Genomic DNA, 17,455 nt, shown 5'->3' with positions numbered 1-17,455 from the left:
ACAATAAGTCAAACCATCCTTCAAAGTAATAAAAGGGAGCCACACACCCATACAAAAAAAAAAAAATGCTGCACAAACATGAGAGAAGCATGGGTAAGTGGGAAGTCAATGTTGCTTGATGAACCAAAAAAAAAAAAAAACGAGAAAGATGTGAGAGATAAAAAAAAAAAGAAAGTAAAGATACCCACAAAAGCAGGGAAAAGAACGGGTGCGCGAGGGGATAACATTAGGGTTAAAATACTTCCCCTGCTCCTCCTTATATTATGCGTATCCAATAAAGTGCATGTCACTCATCCAAATTACATGGGGTGTGAGCAACAAAGCTGCAAAATCTTTTCCCATTCCCCTCCCAAAAACAGAAAAAAAAAGCAGAAAGTCGTGGACGGTGCATATAACTCAGAGCAAACGAAAGAAATGTAGAGTGAGAAGAGGAGATAGAACGGAGAAAGGAGGAGAAACGATGGCATACAATAAGTCGGAAACTCAACTATGACACCGCACATTTTGACTAGTACCTGAAAAAGGTCTACGAGCATCACCACAAGGTAATTATTTCAAGAAAAACTAAATTGAGTAAAGGAATTGCACTACTCTCTCAACTTTCGTCAGGGAAAATGGTTTCATCCCTACCGTCTGGATACACAACCTTGTAGATACCGTCAGGGTAAAGAATTTCTTTTTTGCCATCCGGCAAGTGGCGCTCTACTTGCCCGGTAGAATGGAACTGAAACACCTGAGCTCCATCTGCATACTGTGTGTGTGTCGTCTGCGCCACAGCATACCAATATGTGCTCTTCCCTGAGGGGAATGTCCGTTTGATGTCTCCGTTTGCGAAGTAGAGCATCACGTGGCTCGAGGGAAGAATAATCTTGCGAGTCCCATTCGTGTAGTGTATCTCTCGCTTCCCGCTACGGTACAACACTTCACGCTTATTGGGATTTTCTCCTAGGGATGTCTGCGACACGACGGTATCGTTCGGAAAGTCTTCATCCGGAACGGGCTCATTGTCCGCGGTTAATTCGCTGGCAGTGGGTGCGCGGCGTCCCTTGCGAGTTGCGTAGGTGCAAGCCTGCGATGCTGCACGGGCAGTTGATACTGCAGAATTCGCTGTTTTGGAGCTCTGCGCGCGAGGAGTTAAAACAGGATGACCAGAGGAGCGCCGCTGCTGGCGTGCCTCAAGTTTCTTGCTAGTTGCGCCCTCGTCGATCGCCTGCGAACGCTCCTCCCGCACAACCTTCTTTGCATCTACCTTCCGCCGCGGAGCAACTTCCGCATCTGCGCGCCTAACCTTGTCCTCCTCAACCCGCTTCCTGTTCTCCGCCTCCGCACGTTTGCGCTTTTCCTCTTCTTCAGCACGACGCCTCTCTTCAGCTTCCGCAGACTTGCGCTTCGCTTCCTCAGCGCGGCGCCTGTCTTCGGCTTCAACTCGCTTCCGCCTTTCCTCCTCTTCATGGGCGCGACGACGGTCCTCCTCCTCAATGCGCCTTCGTCTTTCCTCCTCCTCTTTAGCACGCCGCGCTTCCTCAGCTTCAAGGCGCCTTCGCCTTTCTTCCATCTCGGCACGTCTTCTATCCTCAGCTTCCAACCGTTTCCGCTCGTGCTCCTCTTCCTCCGCTAGTCTCCTCTCCCTCTCTACAATGTCCAGATAACGATTCTGCTCAGAAGAGTAGCTTCTAGTGGGTAGTGAACTACCATGCAATTCGTATACATCTTCACCGCTCCTCGGCGCGCTACTACTGTTAGCCGAAGCTTTATGTCGTATATTTGGGCCGCTGTGCAACAGCAGTGGTGGTGTCAGCGTCTCACCACGTTCTAATGCTGTGAGTTGTTGTTCTCTTGCCAATTCCAACAGCTCTTCGTTCCGCCGCGTCAGAGACTCAATCTCACGTCGCAGCCGATTCGTCTCCGCCTTTTGCAGCTTCTGCGACTCACGCAACCGTGCTGTCGTCACCTCCAGTTGCTGGCGCAGCATCTCGTTTTCCTGTGTCAGCTTTGTGTTTGAATCACGCTCTGTCCTGAGAAGTTCGAGGGTAGATTTATACCGCTCTTCCACTACCTTCACGTCCTTTTTTGCCTGGCGCTGCTCCGAAGCCCGTGCGGCATCCAACCGCACCCGTTCGTCCTCCATGTCCTGTTCCACTCCAGAGCGGTATTCCTCGAAACGCTGCCGCTCACGCTCCAGTTGCATGCGCAGCTGATAATACCGGGATCGCTCCTCCTTCGTGACGCGCAATTCCTCTTCCAGCTGGCCCACCAACTCCTCCTCCTCACGTGGCTGATGATATTCTGGAAGCGGAGGTCGAAAATAGTTGCGGAGGCTCCTTCCACCACTCACATATTCGCCGTCTAGTTCTCCTGGGTCACCGTAGCGGGTAGCAATCGACCGACGAGTATGTCCGTTGTCCGATTCCCCGTTCCTCCACCGACGTTGTTGCACCGGCGAGGGGCACCAGTCGCCCAACTCACTCTCCTCGATGTTCCGCGAAAAAGTGTTGGTGTTCATTGGACTCACCCGCTGTCGCGTCGGCTGCGGTTGCGCCTGCACCTGCGAGTGCTGCCACTGTTGGCCGTGATTGAGCAACTGCTGTTGATAGCCTTGTGGAGGGTGCTGCTGTGGGAGTTGGGTTTGCAATTGCATCTGGTGACTGTGGTTTGGCAGTAGCTGGTGCTGTTGCTGTTGTAGTTGTATTTGCTGCTGCTGCTGATGTTGCAGTTGCAGTTGTTGCTGTTGCTGTTGAAGCTGTAGCTGTTGCTGCTGCTGCAGCTGTTGTTGCAACTGCATTTGTTGCTGCTGCTGCAGTTGGTGTTGCTGCAACTGTAGCTGCTGGTGTTGTTGTGGCTGGGGTTCTACTGTTCTTTCCGACTCGTCTGAAGTACGGGATTCAAGTCGTTTCGTGCTGACGGACTTGTCCCCGATGGATTCGCTATGGTTAGCGTCTCCCACAGCCAGGCGGGAAGAGGTGTGTTGCACGGCAACAGGAGGGGATGATACACTTACGTTGTCATGCAACTGCGACCCTTCAAGAGACATCCCACGTTCCTCCCGCGGCGATGCGCCAGGTGGTGGTCCCCGCTTCGGAACCGCAACCTCAAAGCCGCCGAAAGGATCGTTAGCTTTCCCTTTGCGCATATCATTGGCTATTGCTTCGCGGAGTGAGCGGGAACTGTTCCTATCCATGGCAGCGAGCTCACGGTTAGTCATACTGTTACCGTGGGAAACATTACCACACACTGAAACTGGGGACTCTGGTGTGCACGAGTAAGAAAGCCGTCCCTCATCTTTGCGGAGAAATTTGAATGGGGCACTTTTTGCTTGGCGCTTTGAAGAGGTGGTGACGGTGACTTTGCCCGAGGAGGGGCTTCGGCCCGGCCGCGGAAGCTTCACCTCTGCCATCAAACCCCCCACTCACGCCGCTATTCTTACTATTAATAACGCAACTGAAACAACCCGTGTCACTGTTGCTTCACTTCACTCCCCTGACCAGTGGATATGTTCAAGGAGGTATATTAGAACAAGTGTATCTAACACTTTTCCCTCTCTGACTCTAACTTATGCGGTTTTCCTGCGACCTCTTTCACACCCGCGTGCTAGTGTGCAAAACGAACAATCAAACAGTCCAGTACTCCTTCCCGGGAAGGAGAAAGAATATTCTTCTCCCTTTCGCTTTCTATGCGTATTGATCTTTTCGCCAAACCCGCACAGTTCGTGACAGCGTGCCGAAGTGGTGCGTGCGCAACAACTTCCCTGACCGATGCCTTTCTGTTTCTCCCCTTATATATATACAACTTTATATGTTTGTTTCCCCTGCTCCTCTATTAATTGCAACCCTTGAGTGCCACCTTTACTGATGTTCTCTTGTCTTTCCCTCCTTACTAATACACTAGTATATATCGCTTCGTCCGCCCTCCGCCTTAAATTTTACGAAAAAAATTTCCTTTACTCTCCTCACCCCCTTTGTTTTCGTGGTTCTCTTTTCTTTTTTTTTTTGTGCGCGTGGGAAAAAGGCACTGTACTCAAACAAAGAAAGGGTTAACCTTTTACTTCTCTTTGTTGCGCCCGACCGCGTACGCTACTCCCCCTCTCAACTTTCCTTAGACCTCTTCTTTTAAGTAACCTTTAGCTGATTTCGTTTTTTTTTTTTTGAACAACCCCATAAAGACGAAAGGAAATGCGAAAACAAGCAATGATAAACAAGACAAGAGAGTAAAATATCAGCGGAATACGAAGGCAACGTCAGTGGGAATGACCTCAAACTAATGTGTGGAGCATCACACCGAGAGCGGAATAAATAAATGAGGAAACAGACACCAGATACAACCAACTAACAGCTGAAAACAATAAGTTTAACGAAGAGGAAGTAATCAAAAACATCTTGCGGCAACCTGCTCGCCCACAGAACCAGTCGACGCAACGGGCCTCCGGTGGCTGCAAACGAGACGACGTGTGCAACAGACGTGGATATATGAGGGATAACGGGGGAAGATAACAAAAAAAAAGATGGAAGAACATTTAACAGAGTGGAATGCAAAAAGCGGGCGTATACTTATCTGTTTCCTTTCCCTGTTCCTTCGAACGCAGCGGCGTCGCTCCCTAGTTTTTCCACCAAACAAATAAAGAAACACATAAATACACACACACATACACAATAATAATAATAAGACAACGCCTGCCACCAGCAACACAAAGTGGTAGGGGGTCACATGCCAAATCCAACGTACGCCAACACCAACCTTAAAGACGAAGTAGTTACGCTGGAATGTCACCCATCTATGGGGAGAAAAATGTTTACTACACACCAAATATATGAAATGTGGGTGTACATGTAGGGACGTGAGAGGTGGTGGAAGAATAAAAAGAAGATTGAAACGAACAAAAAAGGAGGTTATAGAATTACCCGGTCCGCTACACGTGAGACTAACGGCCTCTTGAGGGCAATTTCAGAGACATCATTATCCGCTGCCTGCTCCATGTGTGAGGCAAATTCATCAGTAAGTGGAATAGGCACGAAGGCAACGAGGAAGGCCGCAAATAAAAAGTATGCGCACAGCATGATGGTGATGATAGTCACAACCGATTGCGACAGCAAAAACCATGAAAGGTGGGACGCCCCCTGTGGATTTACCATCGTGACAAGCGAAGGCGTGTCGGTGGTCTCACTTGGAATACCGTTTGAAGAATCGGCTTCCCCGACTCGCACAGGCGACAATACTTGAACCACTTGCTGCTTTTTCTGCTGCTCTAACACGGCAGCAAGCCGTTTCTCGAAAAGCATCGCGAGGTCCTTCTGTGCGTTCCTCACCTCCTGAACGACACCTGCCGAACTGCTGGTTACGGCTGTGCGTACCTCACTGCTCATTGATTGGAGTTTGCCAACTTCTTGGGAAACCTGTTGAACGCTCCGCATCACCGCCTCTTTGTTCGTTTCCTCTCGTTCCTTTTGCCAAGTGAACTGTTGCGTGAAGGTACGCATCTGCTGGGTAGTCGCCTCATCAACAGTACTACGCAGGGCTGCAATCATATCGTTTTTCACAAACTGTCCCAAAGCACTATGATACTCCTTGCTGGTGTCCCGCAACTTTTCTTTTAACTCAGCGGCGCACTCCCTATTTGTTCTCTCTATGTTAGTCATTCTATCCTGCAGCTGCGACGAAAACTGGTGCTGGTGTGCTTTCAATATCTCACTACTTTCTTTGATATCGTTGCGCAGCTGCCCCAGCCCAGCATCTGCTGACGCCTTAACGGCCCTCTCTATACGAGCAGCAAAGTGCTCTACCGCTTTCTGTGTTGCGGCATCAATTTTTATAACCAATTCTCTCTCTGCTTCCCCCATTTCCTCTCGCAGCTTCAGACGATTTTCCTCCAGAGCCCCCAACAGTTGTTTAATGTTGGTGTCTCCAGTTTTTTTCGTACTCACATCAACCAGAGATGTGCGCAAGATGCTCAGCCTCTCCCACATTTGCTTCGCCTGTACACTTCGCGACGACTTCACGAGCGTCATGAGCTCATCAACTTCCCTTATGAAGCTTTTGTTTCCCTCAACACCGTCTACCTCGTCTTTCCTGAAAACCTCTGTTGTAGGAGGAACACTGGCACCGACTTTTGTCAGCTCATCAAGCGCAGCCTGCAATGCCTGCATGCGTTCACCTAAACGACCCTCCATAGCTTGCAGACTCTCCACACTTAAATTTGTGGTTACGGCCGGCTGCGAACCCATCTCCTCCCCTGATCTTCGTGGCTGCTGCCGTTGGAGTTGCGAAAGAACCTCACGAGTTGTTGCCGAGAGGGTTTCGAGACGCGACGCAATTAAATCGGATGCCTCTCGCTGGCGTTGCTCATACTGCTCCAACACCTTGTCATCTATTGGACTCTTCACTTCAGTTTCGTGGAGTAAGGACTGCTGCTGCTGCGGCTCTTGTAATTGTCCCATGGGGTGTTCTTGCATCTCACGGACAGATGCCATAATGCAGTCAAGGGAATAACGGACTTCGTCCAGTTTCGTGCGCATGGCCTCGACAGCAAGTGCAACATCTTTATTCTGCTGGTTGGACGATAGGAGCTGGTCAAGTTGTTGCCGTCCTTCGTGAATCTCATACTTCAGCGTATCAAACCCCCTCAACATCTTCTCTGCAGTTTGAACGTGAAGTTCTTCTGTACGTTCTAAAGAAGCCTTCACGTCAGAACATATTTCCATTCCGGTAGCGGTGTTGCGCTCAGCGAGGTCTTCCAATAGCCTTTTAAGGGACTTCAACGCTTCGGTTTCCGAACCGCTCACTTCACCCGAGTTATTTTTAATACATGCTATAACGTCGTCAAGTGTTGCCTGTAGACGATCTGAGCGGTGTCGTTCAGAGTCAAGGACGGACTGCAGTGTGTCCTCGACAGAACGCAACTTCGCCTCCAAGGCGGTACGCGACTTTTGCCCACTTTCACGTAGCTCTTTGTAAAGGTCATCGAGCGGTATGAGGGCAGCGGCCACTTCACCTTTCAGAAGTGTGCGAACATCTTCTTTCAGCCGCTGCCTCACTTGCAGAAACACCTCTTGCATGGCCCCCGTGACAGCAGACTTTTGCTCATTTGTCCTTTGTTCGGCGTCTTCTTGGTTCCGGGACATCCGTTGTTTCCGCGTCTCTTCATCAGCTTTCATATCTTGCTCTTGTGCCCTTCGCACAACCTGTATCTGCTCCACTTGATCTCGGTGCTGCCTTTGAAGTTTCGACTCTAATTGGTGTTGGTAATCCTGAAGCTTCTTTGCCAGCGCTTCAACCACACCATCAACCTTGTCCTGTGTCGCTTGCTGCTGCTTGCTCAGAGTTGTCTGCATGCTGCGCAGCACATCATCGAGGTACGTACGGAACGGCGAGAGATCAATTTCCTGTGGTCGGTCCATTTCCTGCACGGCGTCCATAACGCATCTTTTGAGATCTTCCACTTTCGTCACCATTGCCTGTTCTAAGGCAGACGTGTCAACAGCTGGTGCAACAACTGCTCCCGGGGCCGGGGTGGGTGGTGAGGCGACGGGTGGTTTGTAAAGGGCCATACTCTCCCTAACTGCTTCCCGCACTCCTTCACATATCGTTTGTGCGACGGTTACGAGTTGTGTTTCACCCATGTGTCTGTTGTCGTATTCGTTGCCCGAGGCAGTGGAGGTAGGTGCCACTTTCTTTTGGATGGCTGCCGCCAATTCATCCAGTCTCGGGGTGAGAGCAGCTGACACAGCCTCCGCGAGCTCTGTTGTTGTAAAGGTGTGTGCAGTAGTGGCAACCGCGGTGCTGACGCTCGGCCGCGGTGGCTCCTGTTGCTCTTTTCCCCCTACAGCGGGGGCGGAATGCGGGGGAAGAGATGATAAAATACTCTCACTGATACTTTGTGCCAATGCCAGCAGCCGGTCGTCGTTCAGCTCAGGCACTGACCCCACCTGGAGAGCAGCACGGGGAGTTTTCTTGATCACATCTTCAAGCTGGAGAAGCCTCGCCGACAGTTCCCTCACATCAGCGTGCTGCTCCTTCAGTCGCCCATCTATCCTTGATATTACATCGTCTGCCAATGCGTCCAATTTATCCGCAAAAATCCCATTGTAATCTATTGTGTCACTGGACTTACGTTCCACAGTGCTGCCTTCAGTGTTTTCGGTATTGGAGGGTTGGAGAGCGCTTATCAATTCTCTCTTTAGTTTCTTCACAAGGTTTTTGACTTCACTCACATCTCCTGCACTTGTCTGATGCATGCTATGAATTTCCATCATAAGCTCCTTAAGGTCAACGGCCGCAGCTGTTGACTCACGCAGTTCTTCAAGACGTTCGCCGTAAGATGCTAAAATTCGCTCGAACGCCACCTCGTTACCGCTGCTTACGTTCATCGTACTTCCAGCGGCATCAGAGGTCGAAGCACTCCCACGGAGGTCACGCAATACAGACTGAACCTTATGTTGCGTGTCCTCCACCATCTGTGACATGGCATCCCTCACGTTCTTTTCGATTACCTTCAGACTCGCAGCCTGAGCCAAACGTGACTTGCTGTCTTGCGCATCGGCGCAGTCGGCCAGTAAATCACTCACAGAAGCGAGAAGTCGCTCCTGTTGGAAACGCGAGGCTTGCTCGATGGCAGAGACAATGTGTTCGCGCAAATCTCCCAATACTTCTTCGAGGTTTTTGTCTTTTCCAAAGCTCGAATCCAGTGCACTCTTCAAGGCGCTCTCTAACCTCACAAGGGACGTTCCCACCTCTTTGATGACCTGCGGAAGTTGACCTACGTCCTTGAATGATAGTGTTTTCAGCTGCTCCGAGCATATGACATCGGCGACGCGCTTGCAAATCAGGTCTGTATTTTCCCTCAACACCCGGGTAATGGACGACTCCTGCGTGTGGTTCGCGTGAATGAGGCGGTCCACCTCATTCCGCAGGCACTCCGCGACGGCATTCACTACAGTGGCTGCTCGACTATCTTGTGAGGCATCCGCAGCGCTAAGGTTGAGCTGCAATTGCTCCTTCACCTCATCCAATATAACAGTTGCCACAGAGGCTAACTGCTCCGATGAAGCAACACCTGCACGGTCGGCCAGACGCTGGTCGTCACCATGAAGGGAGTTGGTGCCGGAATGAACGGGTGAAGGCTCACCCTCAAGTTTGGCGTGGATCGCCACGTTTGGATTCGCCATCGAAAGAACGCGGCGCTGCATCTCAACATCCGCTGGGCTGAGGGCTGCTTCCACAACGACGCCGCGTGTCGCGTCAACACCGCGCAGTAAATGTTTACTGGGTCCGTAGCCCCTTGAGCGGATGGTTGTGGGTTCCGCTGACTCCACTGGCGATGGCGGTGTGGATAATATTCCCCTACGCCCCAACTGCCTAAACAGTTTTTTACAGGGAATCTGATGTACTCGCCTCATTCCTTAACTATAGGTTTCGTTTTCGATGTTCGGACGTTATATGGGTAGACAAGTGGGGAATGTGAGGATGGCAAGAACATTATAACCAATATCAGCTAATGTGTAGGGGAGTAAGCATACAGGGTTATGTGCCACCGCACGCGCAAAAAAAAAAACAAAAGAAAATAAACACAATCCGCGTACAGACCATTTGAAGGTATCCGACGAAAAAACAAGAGAATTGCGCACGTGTTGAAGTGAAGGTAGCGAGTGTAATAATAATTGTTGTTGTTACTGTCTTGATGAGGAGGAGGGGGGAAGGAAAACGACTGGGTTAACAGAGAATGTAAGAAGGGCAACGAACAAAAAAAGATGATGAAGGGACGAAGCACCAATGATTAGATGCCAGAAGAGAACAAAAGCACCTCAAACAACAACAACAACAATCGTGATTAAAGTAACCAGTATTACCCCGATGGTGAGTAATAGCCACCGTAACACTCACCTTGGTACACATAAGTATGGATGGACACACACGGAAAACCAAAAACAAAGAAGGGAGAAAGACGAGTAGCCGTTCACGCAGCCAAACGTATACACAGAGGTGTGTGTGTGTGTGTGTGCATGGAAAAACGAGCAAATAAGTTTGTTCTTCTTTTTGACGTTGTTGGTTTTATTATTTTCGTGCTTCCCTTCCTCTTTTCCTGTCAACACCTTACCTGCTGCTTGTTTTATTATATATATATATATATTTTTTTTTATTATTTTTTATTTATTTTTTTTGATTTCGTCCATTGCGGTAATTTCTGTGATACTGAGTCAATGAGCACGCACCCATATCCCAAGCAGGAATGGCAACGGCCGATTTAGTGGGAACTCCCTTCCCCGAAGAGTGGGCGGAGGGGAAAAGGGTGCAGCACCAGCAATGGAAAGCAAGGTAATATATAAATATAAAAGTATTGTTTTCATTTAATTTTTGTTTTGTTTTTCTTTTGAGCAAAGGAAACAGTGATGCTCATAGTGATAGTCATATATATATATATATATGTAAACACCGGTGAGGACAAGGGAGACACAGAGGGAAGAAGACAACAAATTTCAAGGTATTCTCACAACATCTGACCCGCCACTGTACAAAGAAGATGGGTAAGGGAAAAGCATAAATTTAAATATATGTAAATATAAGGGATAACGTTTATGTGCGAATGACAACAATAATCATAATAATACCGCCAGCTTTGAAATATATAAGGCAGCAGCGACGGGTAGGACAAATGGAAAAGGACGGGGACAGTGTGGGAGAACAAGGTAAGGAAAATGGGAAAGGGTATAATAGAAAAAAAAAAAAGACAACAACAGCCTTTGTGACTTGCAACGCCGCTTCCCCCCTCTCAACCCAATACCCCTCACTGTTTATTCATTCATGCTAATTTTCCTTCTAATATTTTTTTCTTTTGCACCCTAACTTTTGTTTTCCCAGTTTACACCCTTCAACATTCTCTCCCCCGCCCCATGATGGGAAACTGCGGAGAGTAAAACGCTTTCTCTCACCCACATGCGAACACGCCAAATACTCGGAAGATGAAATCACTGCTGTTGTACCGGTAGTCAGGAAGGAGGTGGCTCGTAGAAACAGCAAAGAAGGGAAATTGGGGAGGGGGAGGCGGTAAAGTTCCAAGTAAGCTTCCCACATTCACACTTATGTATGAACACTTCCTCCCTGCCCCTCCTCCTCCTCCTCCTCCCGCCTTGCGCCTTTCCTTCACATGTCTGCATATATGTGATATTTGTGATACTGCTACTATTCCATTCATTCGCGTCATTCACACTTCTTTCCATGAGTCAGGTGGGAGACACACACACTTTTCCTTGCACTCAATATTCCTTATCCGGTTTTGCCGCTTCTTCTCTCAGGTGCAATTAGCCTCAAAGAGCTAAACATCACACCTACATGATCCCCCTCCCTTTCTTTTTTTCTCGATTTCCTTCTCAACTTCTATACAGCCTTTGCTTTACACTTCCCCGTGCATTACCCGAGTTTCCCACAAATAAAAAAAACGCGCTAACCCTTCGAACATACACACACACACACACACACACCGAACAAAACAAACAAAAAAGTCCTATTCTCCCTCCCTCTCCTTCTCCACTCGTACAAAGCAAAAGAAAGAGGAGACAGATAAACTAACGGGTGATCCCCCGACGCCACCGGTAGGGAAGTACACTTACCGGCGTTGCCGAGACTCCAGGCGGTTTAGCAACTGCCTTATCATATTTCTAACACTGCTAATACTCTTCGCCTGACGGTTGAGAATGCTCTCAACATTTTTGCAGTACACCTCAATGGAGGCTCCAGGCATCTCTACTCCATTCAATTCCGTCATTTCTTGTTTCAATAACTCCATCATTGCGTCAATATGACGGCGATGGCCCAGAATGGTATTATCCTCCTCTTCGTCTAAGGAATCACCGCTCGCAAAAGAAGTCATTTCATACGGGCTAGCGTCGCGGATCGATATTTCGCTGCCAACACGACTGTGTTTTGGTGTCACCCTGTTGAAGCTCTTCGTCCCTCCACTACTTGGAACTTTCCCGGAGCGAATGCTGTCGGAGAAGTTCGGGTAGTCTTCCTCTTTGCAGCTCATTGACACGCGAGAATGTTGCCCTTTCAGCCGATAGCCGCTGCCGTAGCTGCTGTGAGACTTTGCGTTAGGCGTGCCTGGTTCCCGTTGTGAAAGATGACTGGAGGACCGGGTGCCGGCCTTCTTTTCTCGGGCACGTCTTTGGGCAAAGTTACTGCTCAATCCAAGTGTTTCAATCTCTTCACTTGGCATCTGGCCAATCATGATTTCCTCGGCGGCGATGCGGGACGACTTGTCTTTCTTTAGTTCCTTCACACGATCAGCGTAGCGTAGTGTGTTAAGGGTGTGTTCACAGCTTCCGCTTGCAGGACTAACATTGCCTATCATCACAGTGCGACTGTTCCCCGTGAAGCAGTCCCTCAGCACGGCTGTAAGCTTTGAACCACGGAAAGGAATGTGCCGATGATTCTGGTCCAGCGCACGAATACATTCCTTCAGTGCCAAAAGTGACTTATTGATTTCTGCACCTTCGAGGCGCGTGGTTCTGTCGCTATCAAGTGTATCTGCACCCCGCTCGCTTCCAGCGAGGTCGATGAAGGTGAACCTACCGAAGAACCGGTTCTTTGAATTCAAAACCGTTATGTGAAGGATAGCGTGCGACCTGGAGGAATCCGCATTCATGCCCGTCGAGCCGGCCGCTCGAATGGAATTTCCGTAGTCGATTACACGCATGAGATGCCCCGTATCCTCCACACGATGTTCCGTAAGGCCACAAACATTGATAACACCGCGACTATCTTCACGGCATGCAAGCTTCTCACGCTCATTCAGCAGGTCAAACAACTTTCCTCCATATATCTCGAAGAATGAAACCATGATACTCATCCCACTTTCCAGTCGAGCATACAGATCACGTGCAGCCATCAGATATATACCTTCCTGGTCCCCCTTCCCGAGCATTGTATATGTCTTGCCACTTCCCGTTTGTCCATACGCAAAGCAAGTGGCACACCCACCCTCAAACACTGTTTCAATAAGGGGTTTGCATGCCTTCTCGTACACATCGCGGTTGCTGTACTTGTCGTCAAGAACCAAATCATAGGTAAAACGGTGTTTTTCAATATATTTCGTGAGGTCAACTTTCTGTTTGGGCTCAAGTAGGGCAATTGCCTGCAGGTTGTCAGGGTCCGTGGCGAGGATATCGTATAAGCCATCATTGATCTCAGACGTGCTAAGTGGACGTTTGCGGACCACCACTGTGATGCGACTTGCCTTTCTTTTAGTAGTTCCACTCTCCCCAGGCTTACGGGTGGCGGCTGTTGGGGAGGCGCGTGCTACACGGCTGAGTGGCCGTGAGTTTGGGGTCATTTTCATGGCTGAGAGCTCCATATCGTCAATCACATGAAGTGGATCGCGTCGCCCTCCCGCCCCTGACAGTTGCCTGCTTTCATTCATGCGAGCGTTCTCATTTTCCGCCTTGCGTTGCGCGCTGGAGGGTGTCGCATTACGGCAATTCGGTGTTGTGTTTCGCGCACCAGTTACGGCCTGAGGTGTGTGCTCGGGTACACGTGGCGCGTCCGAGGTGTTCAATACGGAGGGGGGGTTCGCCTGCTCTCTCTTCATATATTGAATCAGCTCAAATAGTTTTCGGCGGTCAGTCATGACAATGACACCAACAGATTGATAGTCTTGCATGGTGAGCTGTTTGAGCTGCTGAAGGGTAAGAACACCACCATCGACAAACCCCTGAATTGTGTGCGACAAACCTCCTTGCTCAAGGAGTTCGCGAAGCTGTCGCTCCATTTCCTTCCTTTTGATTTTCGCTTCTTTCACTTTTGAACTCTCTTTTCACTTCACTCTCTTGTAACTTCGGCCCTGTTCTTTTTTCTTCTTCCCCTATCAGGGCAGTGTATCTATATACGAACGAATATTTTAGATATTCGTCTGCGCCCAGTTAAACTCGTTTCTAGAGGTTGCTCGGTGTTGAGGACCTTCGCTAAGAAGACCTTAGAGAAACCCACACACTTCTACTACAAAGTCAAAACAGGCGAAAGCACACAAGGAGAAAAAAGAATTTAATGGTAACCAAAAGAATATGAAAGTCACGCACGCACAAGTACCCGAATTTTCCCTTCATTTAACAATGCACTCGAGGAGTCACTGGCTCTCCATAATTGCGCACGCACAAAACCCCCAACCCCGACGCGCAACATAGTTTCGGTACGCGGCAGTAAAGAGGAGAGCGAAAAAAATAAAAAAATAAAGAACGGAGGAAAGAGCCCCAACGATAAACAAAACGTGTCGGAGAGTCACAGAAGTCTCCACGATAGAGGCAACAGTAAAGGTAGGCTTCCAACCGGTCAAACGCAAAGAGGCTTCCAATGCGCAGGATAACGAGCGGAGTAGTGTGTCTCATGACAATGACCTCAATGTTGTTCAAGGAGGTGAATCGCTTCACTCCGGTAATAAATTTGGATTTCTACACAAAACCCCATGTGCCCCCATATGTTCCCAGGAAAAAAAAAAGAGAAGGAAGGAAGGAAGCTCGATCGCCAAAACTTTAACACACACCCTCTCACAGCGGCCTATTGGCAGTCTGAACGCGTGTGTTCCCCTTTACATCAAAGAGACACACCAATCCGAGTCACATACGGCACATCATCTTAAAACATTATCACGTCATCAACCGCGTCACCTCTTCAGAATAACAACACATCGAAAAACGTGGAAACTACACCAGAAACGCCGCGGGCCATTCATGCAACCGGGTTAACATGCGCCTCCGCATTTCGTTTCAGCAGTTGGTAACCAGATACGATGCGACTGTCAGTTATATTCAGTTTAAGGAAACAAGCACCGGAAACAACCCGGTTTCACCTACCTGACATTTGCAGCCTAATTCAAACACAAAATGAGAAGGAATTAAGTATAAACAACACACGAAACTCGAAGACCACGCCACGGCGGGTGGGTGTTCGCGGCGCGCCCTTAGCACCATAGGCGGAACTCCTTGCCACAGCCAATCGGGAACTAATGCCCGTCACGAGATACTGAGATCTGAGGGCTACTGCTGCGGCTTAAACTAAAAAAAAAACCTATAGCGATCGCTCCCCCTCCCAGTCATCAAAACTGCCGATAATGAAACACAAACACACACACACACACACACACACACACACACACACACGAACAGAAGCGCGCGTCCCTCAAAGAGGGTGACGCACCAGGCGAGTAACAGTGCATACAATTCAATAACAGAGCGATGTGTACCACTCGTTCCTTGACCTCCATCTCTACTGCACCATAGCGCGGCGTGAAGCATATCCACAATCAGCAACCGGCGCTGTGCAGGCACGCAACTGAATGAGCCGAGTCCCTCCTCGACAAGGGAATTGTTTAAAGGACATGCGTACAGATGTGTTTGAACTAAAAATAGTGATAACAAGTAAACGAATTTACAGTGATGCCCAACCCCAGAGGCAAGGTTAAACAACACAACTGCCTCTTTTGTTTCTACTCTTTTCCCGCAACCAATGTGCCCTCACTTAACTGACCACATGTGTCATCACAAACCAATTGGCTTCCTTTTCCTCCCGTTGAGTAGCGAACGACACACAGCAACTCGGACGGTCTTGTAAATAGACGAAAGAAACCCCGTTGGATTTATCAACCGCCAGATGGAAACGAATTCACTGTACGCCACCGGCACTGCAACACATGCAGCCGCGATCAGAAGATAAAGTGCCTCAAGCACCCGAAACGGAGATACAAAGAATGTAGCAGCATTAATGCACCTTCTACCGAAACTGGGAGTATCCTTACCGCGACAGTTGCGGGGACCACTTAACGTGGCGAGGTTCAGTGCACCATTAAACATGACTCTGGTGTAATGCCACAGTAGCCGCTGTGGGCTGTGATCCACACCAGCCAACAATGCCATCGGAGCGGAAACGCACTCACCACCGCGTGCGAAGTATTCCAAGCAGGCATTGCGGAGCAAACGGGTGCCAAAAACAGCATATAGTGCCCACGATAAGATATTAATACTGGAGCTGTGCACCACGCGCCCACGCGCATAGCTCACGATAGCATTTTGGATACTGTCTTCAATATCGGCCATCTCCACAACGTCGGAGCTGCGCATCTCCTTGATTTCGAGGAGTTTCTCCGCTAAAAGAAATGCATCACTGAATGCACATGTCATGCCCCCACCCGTAAGGGGGTGTCGTTGATTGGCATGGTCTCCGATCCCCACGTAACCCCTGATAGAAGGAAAAGTGGCGGGATAAAAGGCAATTGGCATGGATCGAATGTTTTGGGTACTCTGTGCTGCCTTAATAAAATCCTCTTGCATGTTGGAAGGAAGGCATGGCGCGATTTCCTCGGATAGCCAGCGGCTTTGCTCCACCAACGATGGTAACGCTGGTTTGTTGTAGTCGACGAGAACACGAAGCTCGTTAGGATCTAAGCGGTACGAAAGAATGGGTCCTTTTTTCCCAAAGAAAACGGTTCCGTATCCTTCTTGAGGAAGACGAGCATTACGTATGATGAGACCAACGAAGTGCGAGTGGTAGTTGGCTGCAGGGTCGTAGTGTTGATACATAGCTTTGAACTTTGACGAACCGCCGTCACACATAATAACGAGAGGAGCTGTTGCAGTTTTTTGCACCTCCTCCGACATGCTTGTAGAATCCGTTCTCGAGGGTGGCGCGCCCGTAAAAGGTGACTCCGGAACGTTATACTCGGCTGCCGTGGTGTAGACAACGCCGTAGGCCCTGTTCACACACGGAGCAACTCGCTCCACGAGGACCTCTGTTACCGTGGCTTCAAGCATCGTGACGGCTGGCTGACAGTTCTGCCACACGTACTTTCGTAAATTGTTCACCAAATCCCCAAAATGAAAAGAGAACCCCTGAAGGCCAGCAGCATACGGTAGCCGTATTTCATCGCCACGTTCATCCAGAACAACATAACCATGGCAAGGCATTCCAACGGATTTAGCGCATTCGTCCATGCCTAATTTCATCAACACATCCATACCTCCAGGTTGAAGGAGTTCCCCCACAATACGGTTTGGTTTAGTGAAAAGTGACCTCTCGAGTAGCAGCACACGGCGGTTTTGGTCTGCGAGAGCCTTAGCCATGACTGGTCCCGCGATACTCCCCCCAACAATGATAACATCATAGTCATAGTTTAGGCGCGCTTCCTTCAACCGGACACCGGATACAGCATGATCAAACAGAACAAAGAGGAATGTTACCGTTAGCGCTAGGAAAACAACTGATCCAATAATGGCCGCCTCCATTCTATTTTTTCCTTCACTCCCGTACCAGTGGTTATATGCTTAAAAGTCTGCCAGCGGAAAAAAAAAAAAGGAAGCCAACGGAGGAAAAGAGAAACTTTTGCCTTTTGTAACACAAAACAGAAGGGCATGAAAACTGGCATGCCCTCGCAGCTCCATGGGCACTCCTTACCGTGCCTTTTTTACTTTATTTTTAGAATCCAAGA

At 49.1% G+C, this 17,455-nt stretch overlaps 7 protein-coding genes across 7 annotated transcripts; 2 read left to right on the top strand and 5 right to left on the bottom strand.

Annotated features, from left to right (window-relative positions):
• Positions 1 to 78: 78 nt before the first annotated feature.
• Positions 79 to 420, top strand: TbgDal_XI3700 (hypothetical protein, unlikely; the record flags this gene model as incomplete). Its single annotated transcript, XM_011781214.1, has 1 exon — positions 79 to 420. One exon carries the CDS (start codon positions 79 to 81, stop codon positions 418 to 420), a length of 342 nt encoding a protein of 113 aa, XP_011779516.1.
• A 175-nt stretch (positions 421 to 595) lies between these two features.
• TbgDal_XI3690 (hypothetical protein, conserved) lies at positions 596 to 3,394 on the bottom strand (the record flags this gene model as incomplete). Its single annotated transcript, XM_011781213.1, has 1 exon — positions 596 to 3,394. One exon carries the CDS (start codon positions 3,392 to 3,394, stop codon positions 596 to 598), a length of 2,799 nt encoding a protein of 932 aa, XP_011779515.1.
• A 968-nt stretch (positions 3,395 to 4,362) lies between these two features.
• TbgDal_XI3680 (hypothetical protein, unlikely) lies at positions 4,363 to 4,641 on the bottom strand (the record flags this gene model as incomplete). Its single annotated transcript, XM_011781212.1, has 1 exon — positions 4,363 to 4,641. One exon carries the CDS (start codon positions 4,639 to 4,641, stop codon positions 4,363 to 4,365), a length of 279 nt encoding a protein of 92 aa, XP_011779514.1.
• Positions 4,642 to 4,883: 242 nt separating this feature from the next.
• Positions 4,884 to 9,386, bottom strand: TbgDal_XI3670 (hypothetical protein, conserved; the record flags this gene model as incomplete). The annotated part of the gene is made up of 1 exon (XM_011781211.1): positions 4,884 to 9,386. One exon carries the CDS (start codon positions 9,384 to 9,386, stop codon positions 4,884 to 4,886), a length of 4,503 nt encoding a protein of 1,500 aa, XP_011779513.1.
• A 504-nt stretch (positions 9,387 to 9,890) lies between these two features.
• TbgDal_XI3660 (hypothetical protein, unlikely) lies at positions 9,891 to 10,235 on the top strand (the record flags this gene model as incomplete). Its single annotated transcript, XM_011781210.1, has 1 exon — positions 9,891 to 10,235. One exon carries the CDS (start codon positions 9,891 to 9,893, stop codon positions 10,233 to 10,235), a length of 345 nt encoding a protein of 114 aa, XP_011779512.1.
• Positions 10,236 to 11,590: 1,355 nt separating this feature from the next.
• On the bottom strand, positions 11,591 to 13,750 carry TbgDal_XI3650 (MCAK-like kinesin, putative; the record flags this gene model as incomplete). Its single annotated transcript, XM_011781209.1, has 1 exon — positions 11,591 to 13,750. The coding sequence occupies one exon, from the start codon at positions 13,748 to 13,750 to the stop codon at positions 11,591 to 11,593; it is 2,160 nt and encodes a 719-aa protein (XP_011779511.1).
• Positions 13,751 to 15,512: 1,762 nt separating this feature from the next.
• On the bottom strand, positions 15,513 to 17,252 carry TbgDal_XI3640 (squalene monooxygenase, putative; the record flags this gene model as incomplete). Its single annotated transcript, XM_011781208.1, has 1 exon — positions 15,513 to 17,252. One exon carries the CDS (start codon positions 17,250 to 17,252, stop codon positions 15,513 to 15,515), a length of 1,740 nt encoding a protein of 579 aa, XP_011779510.1.
• Positions 17,253 to 17,455: the final 203 nt, after the last annotated feature.

The sequence above is a fragment of the Trypanosoma brucei genome, chromosome 11 (genome assembly GCF_000210295.1).
Source record: "Trypanosoma brucei gambiense DAL972 chromosome 11, complete sequence".
In the NCBI taxonomy this organism is placed as follows: domain Eukaryota; phylum Euglenozoa; class Kinetoplastea; order Trypanosomatida; family Trypanosomatidae; genus Trypanosoma; species Trypanosoma brucei.
The sequence above is the reverse complement of the archived record's forward strand: the minus strand, read 5'-3'. Positions and strand labels throughout refer to the sequence as shown.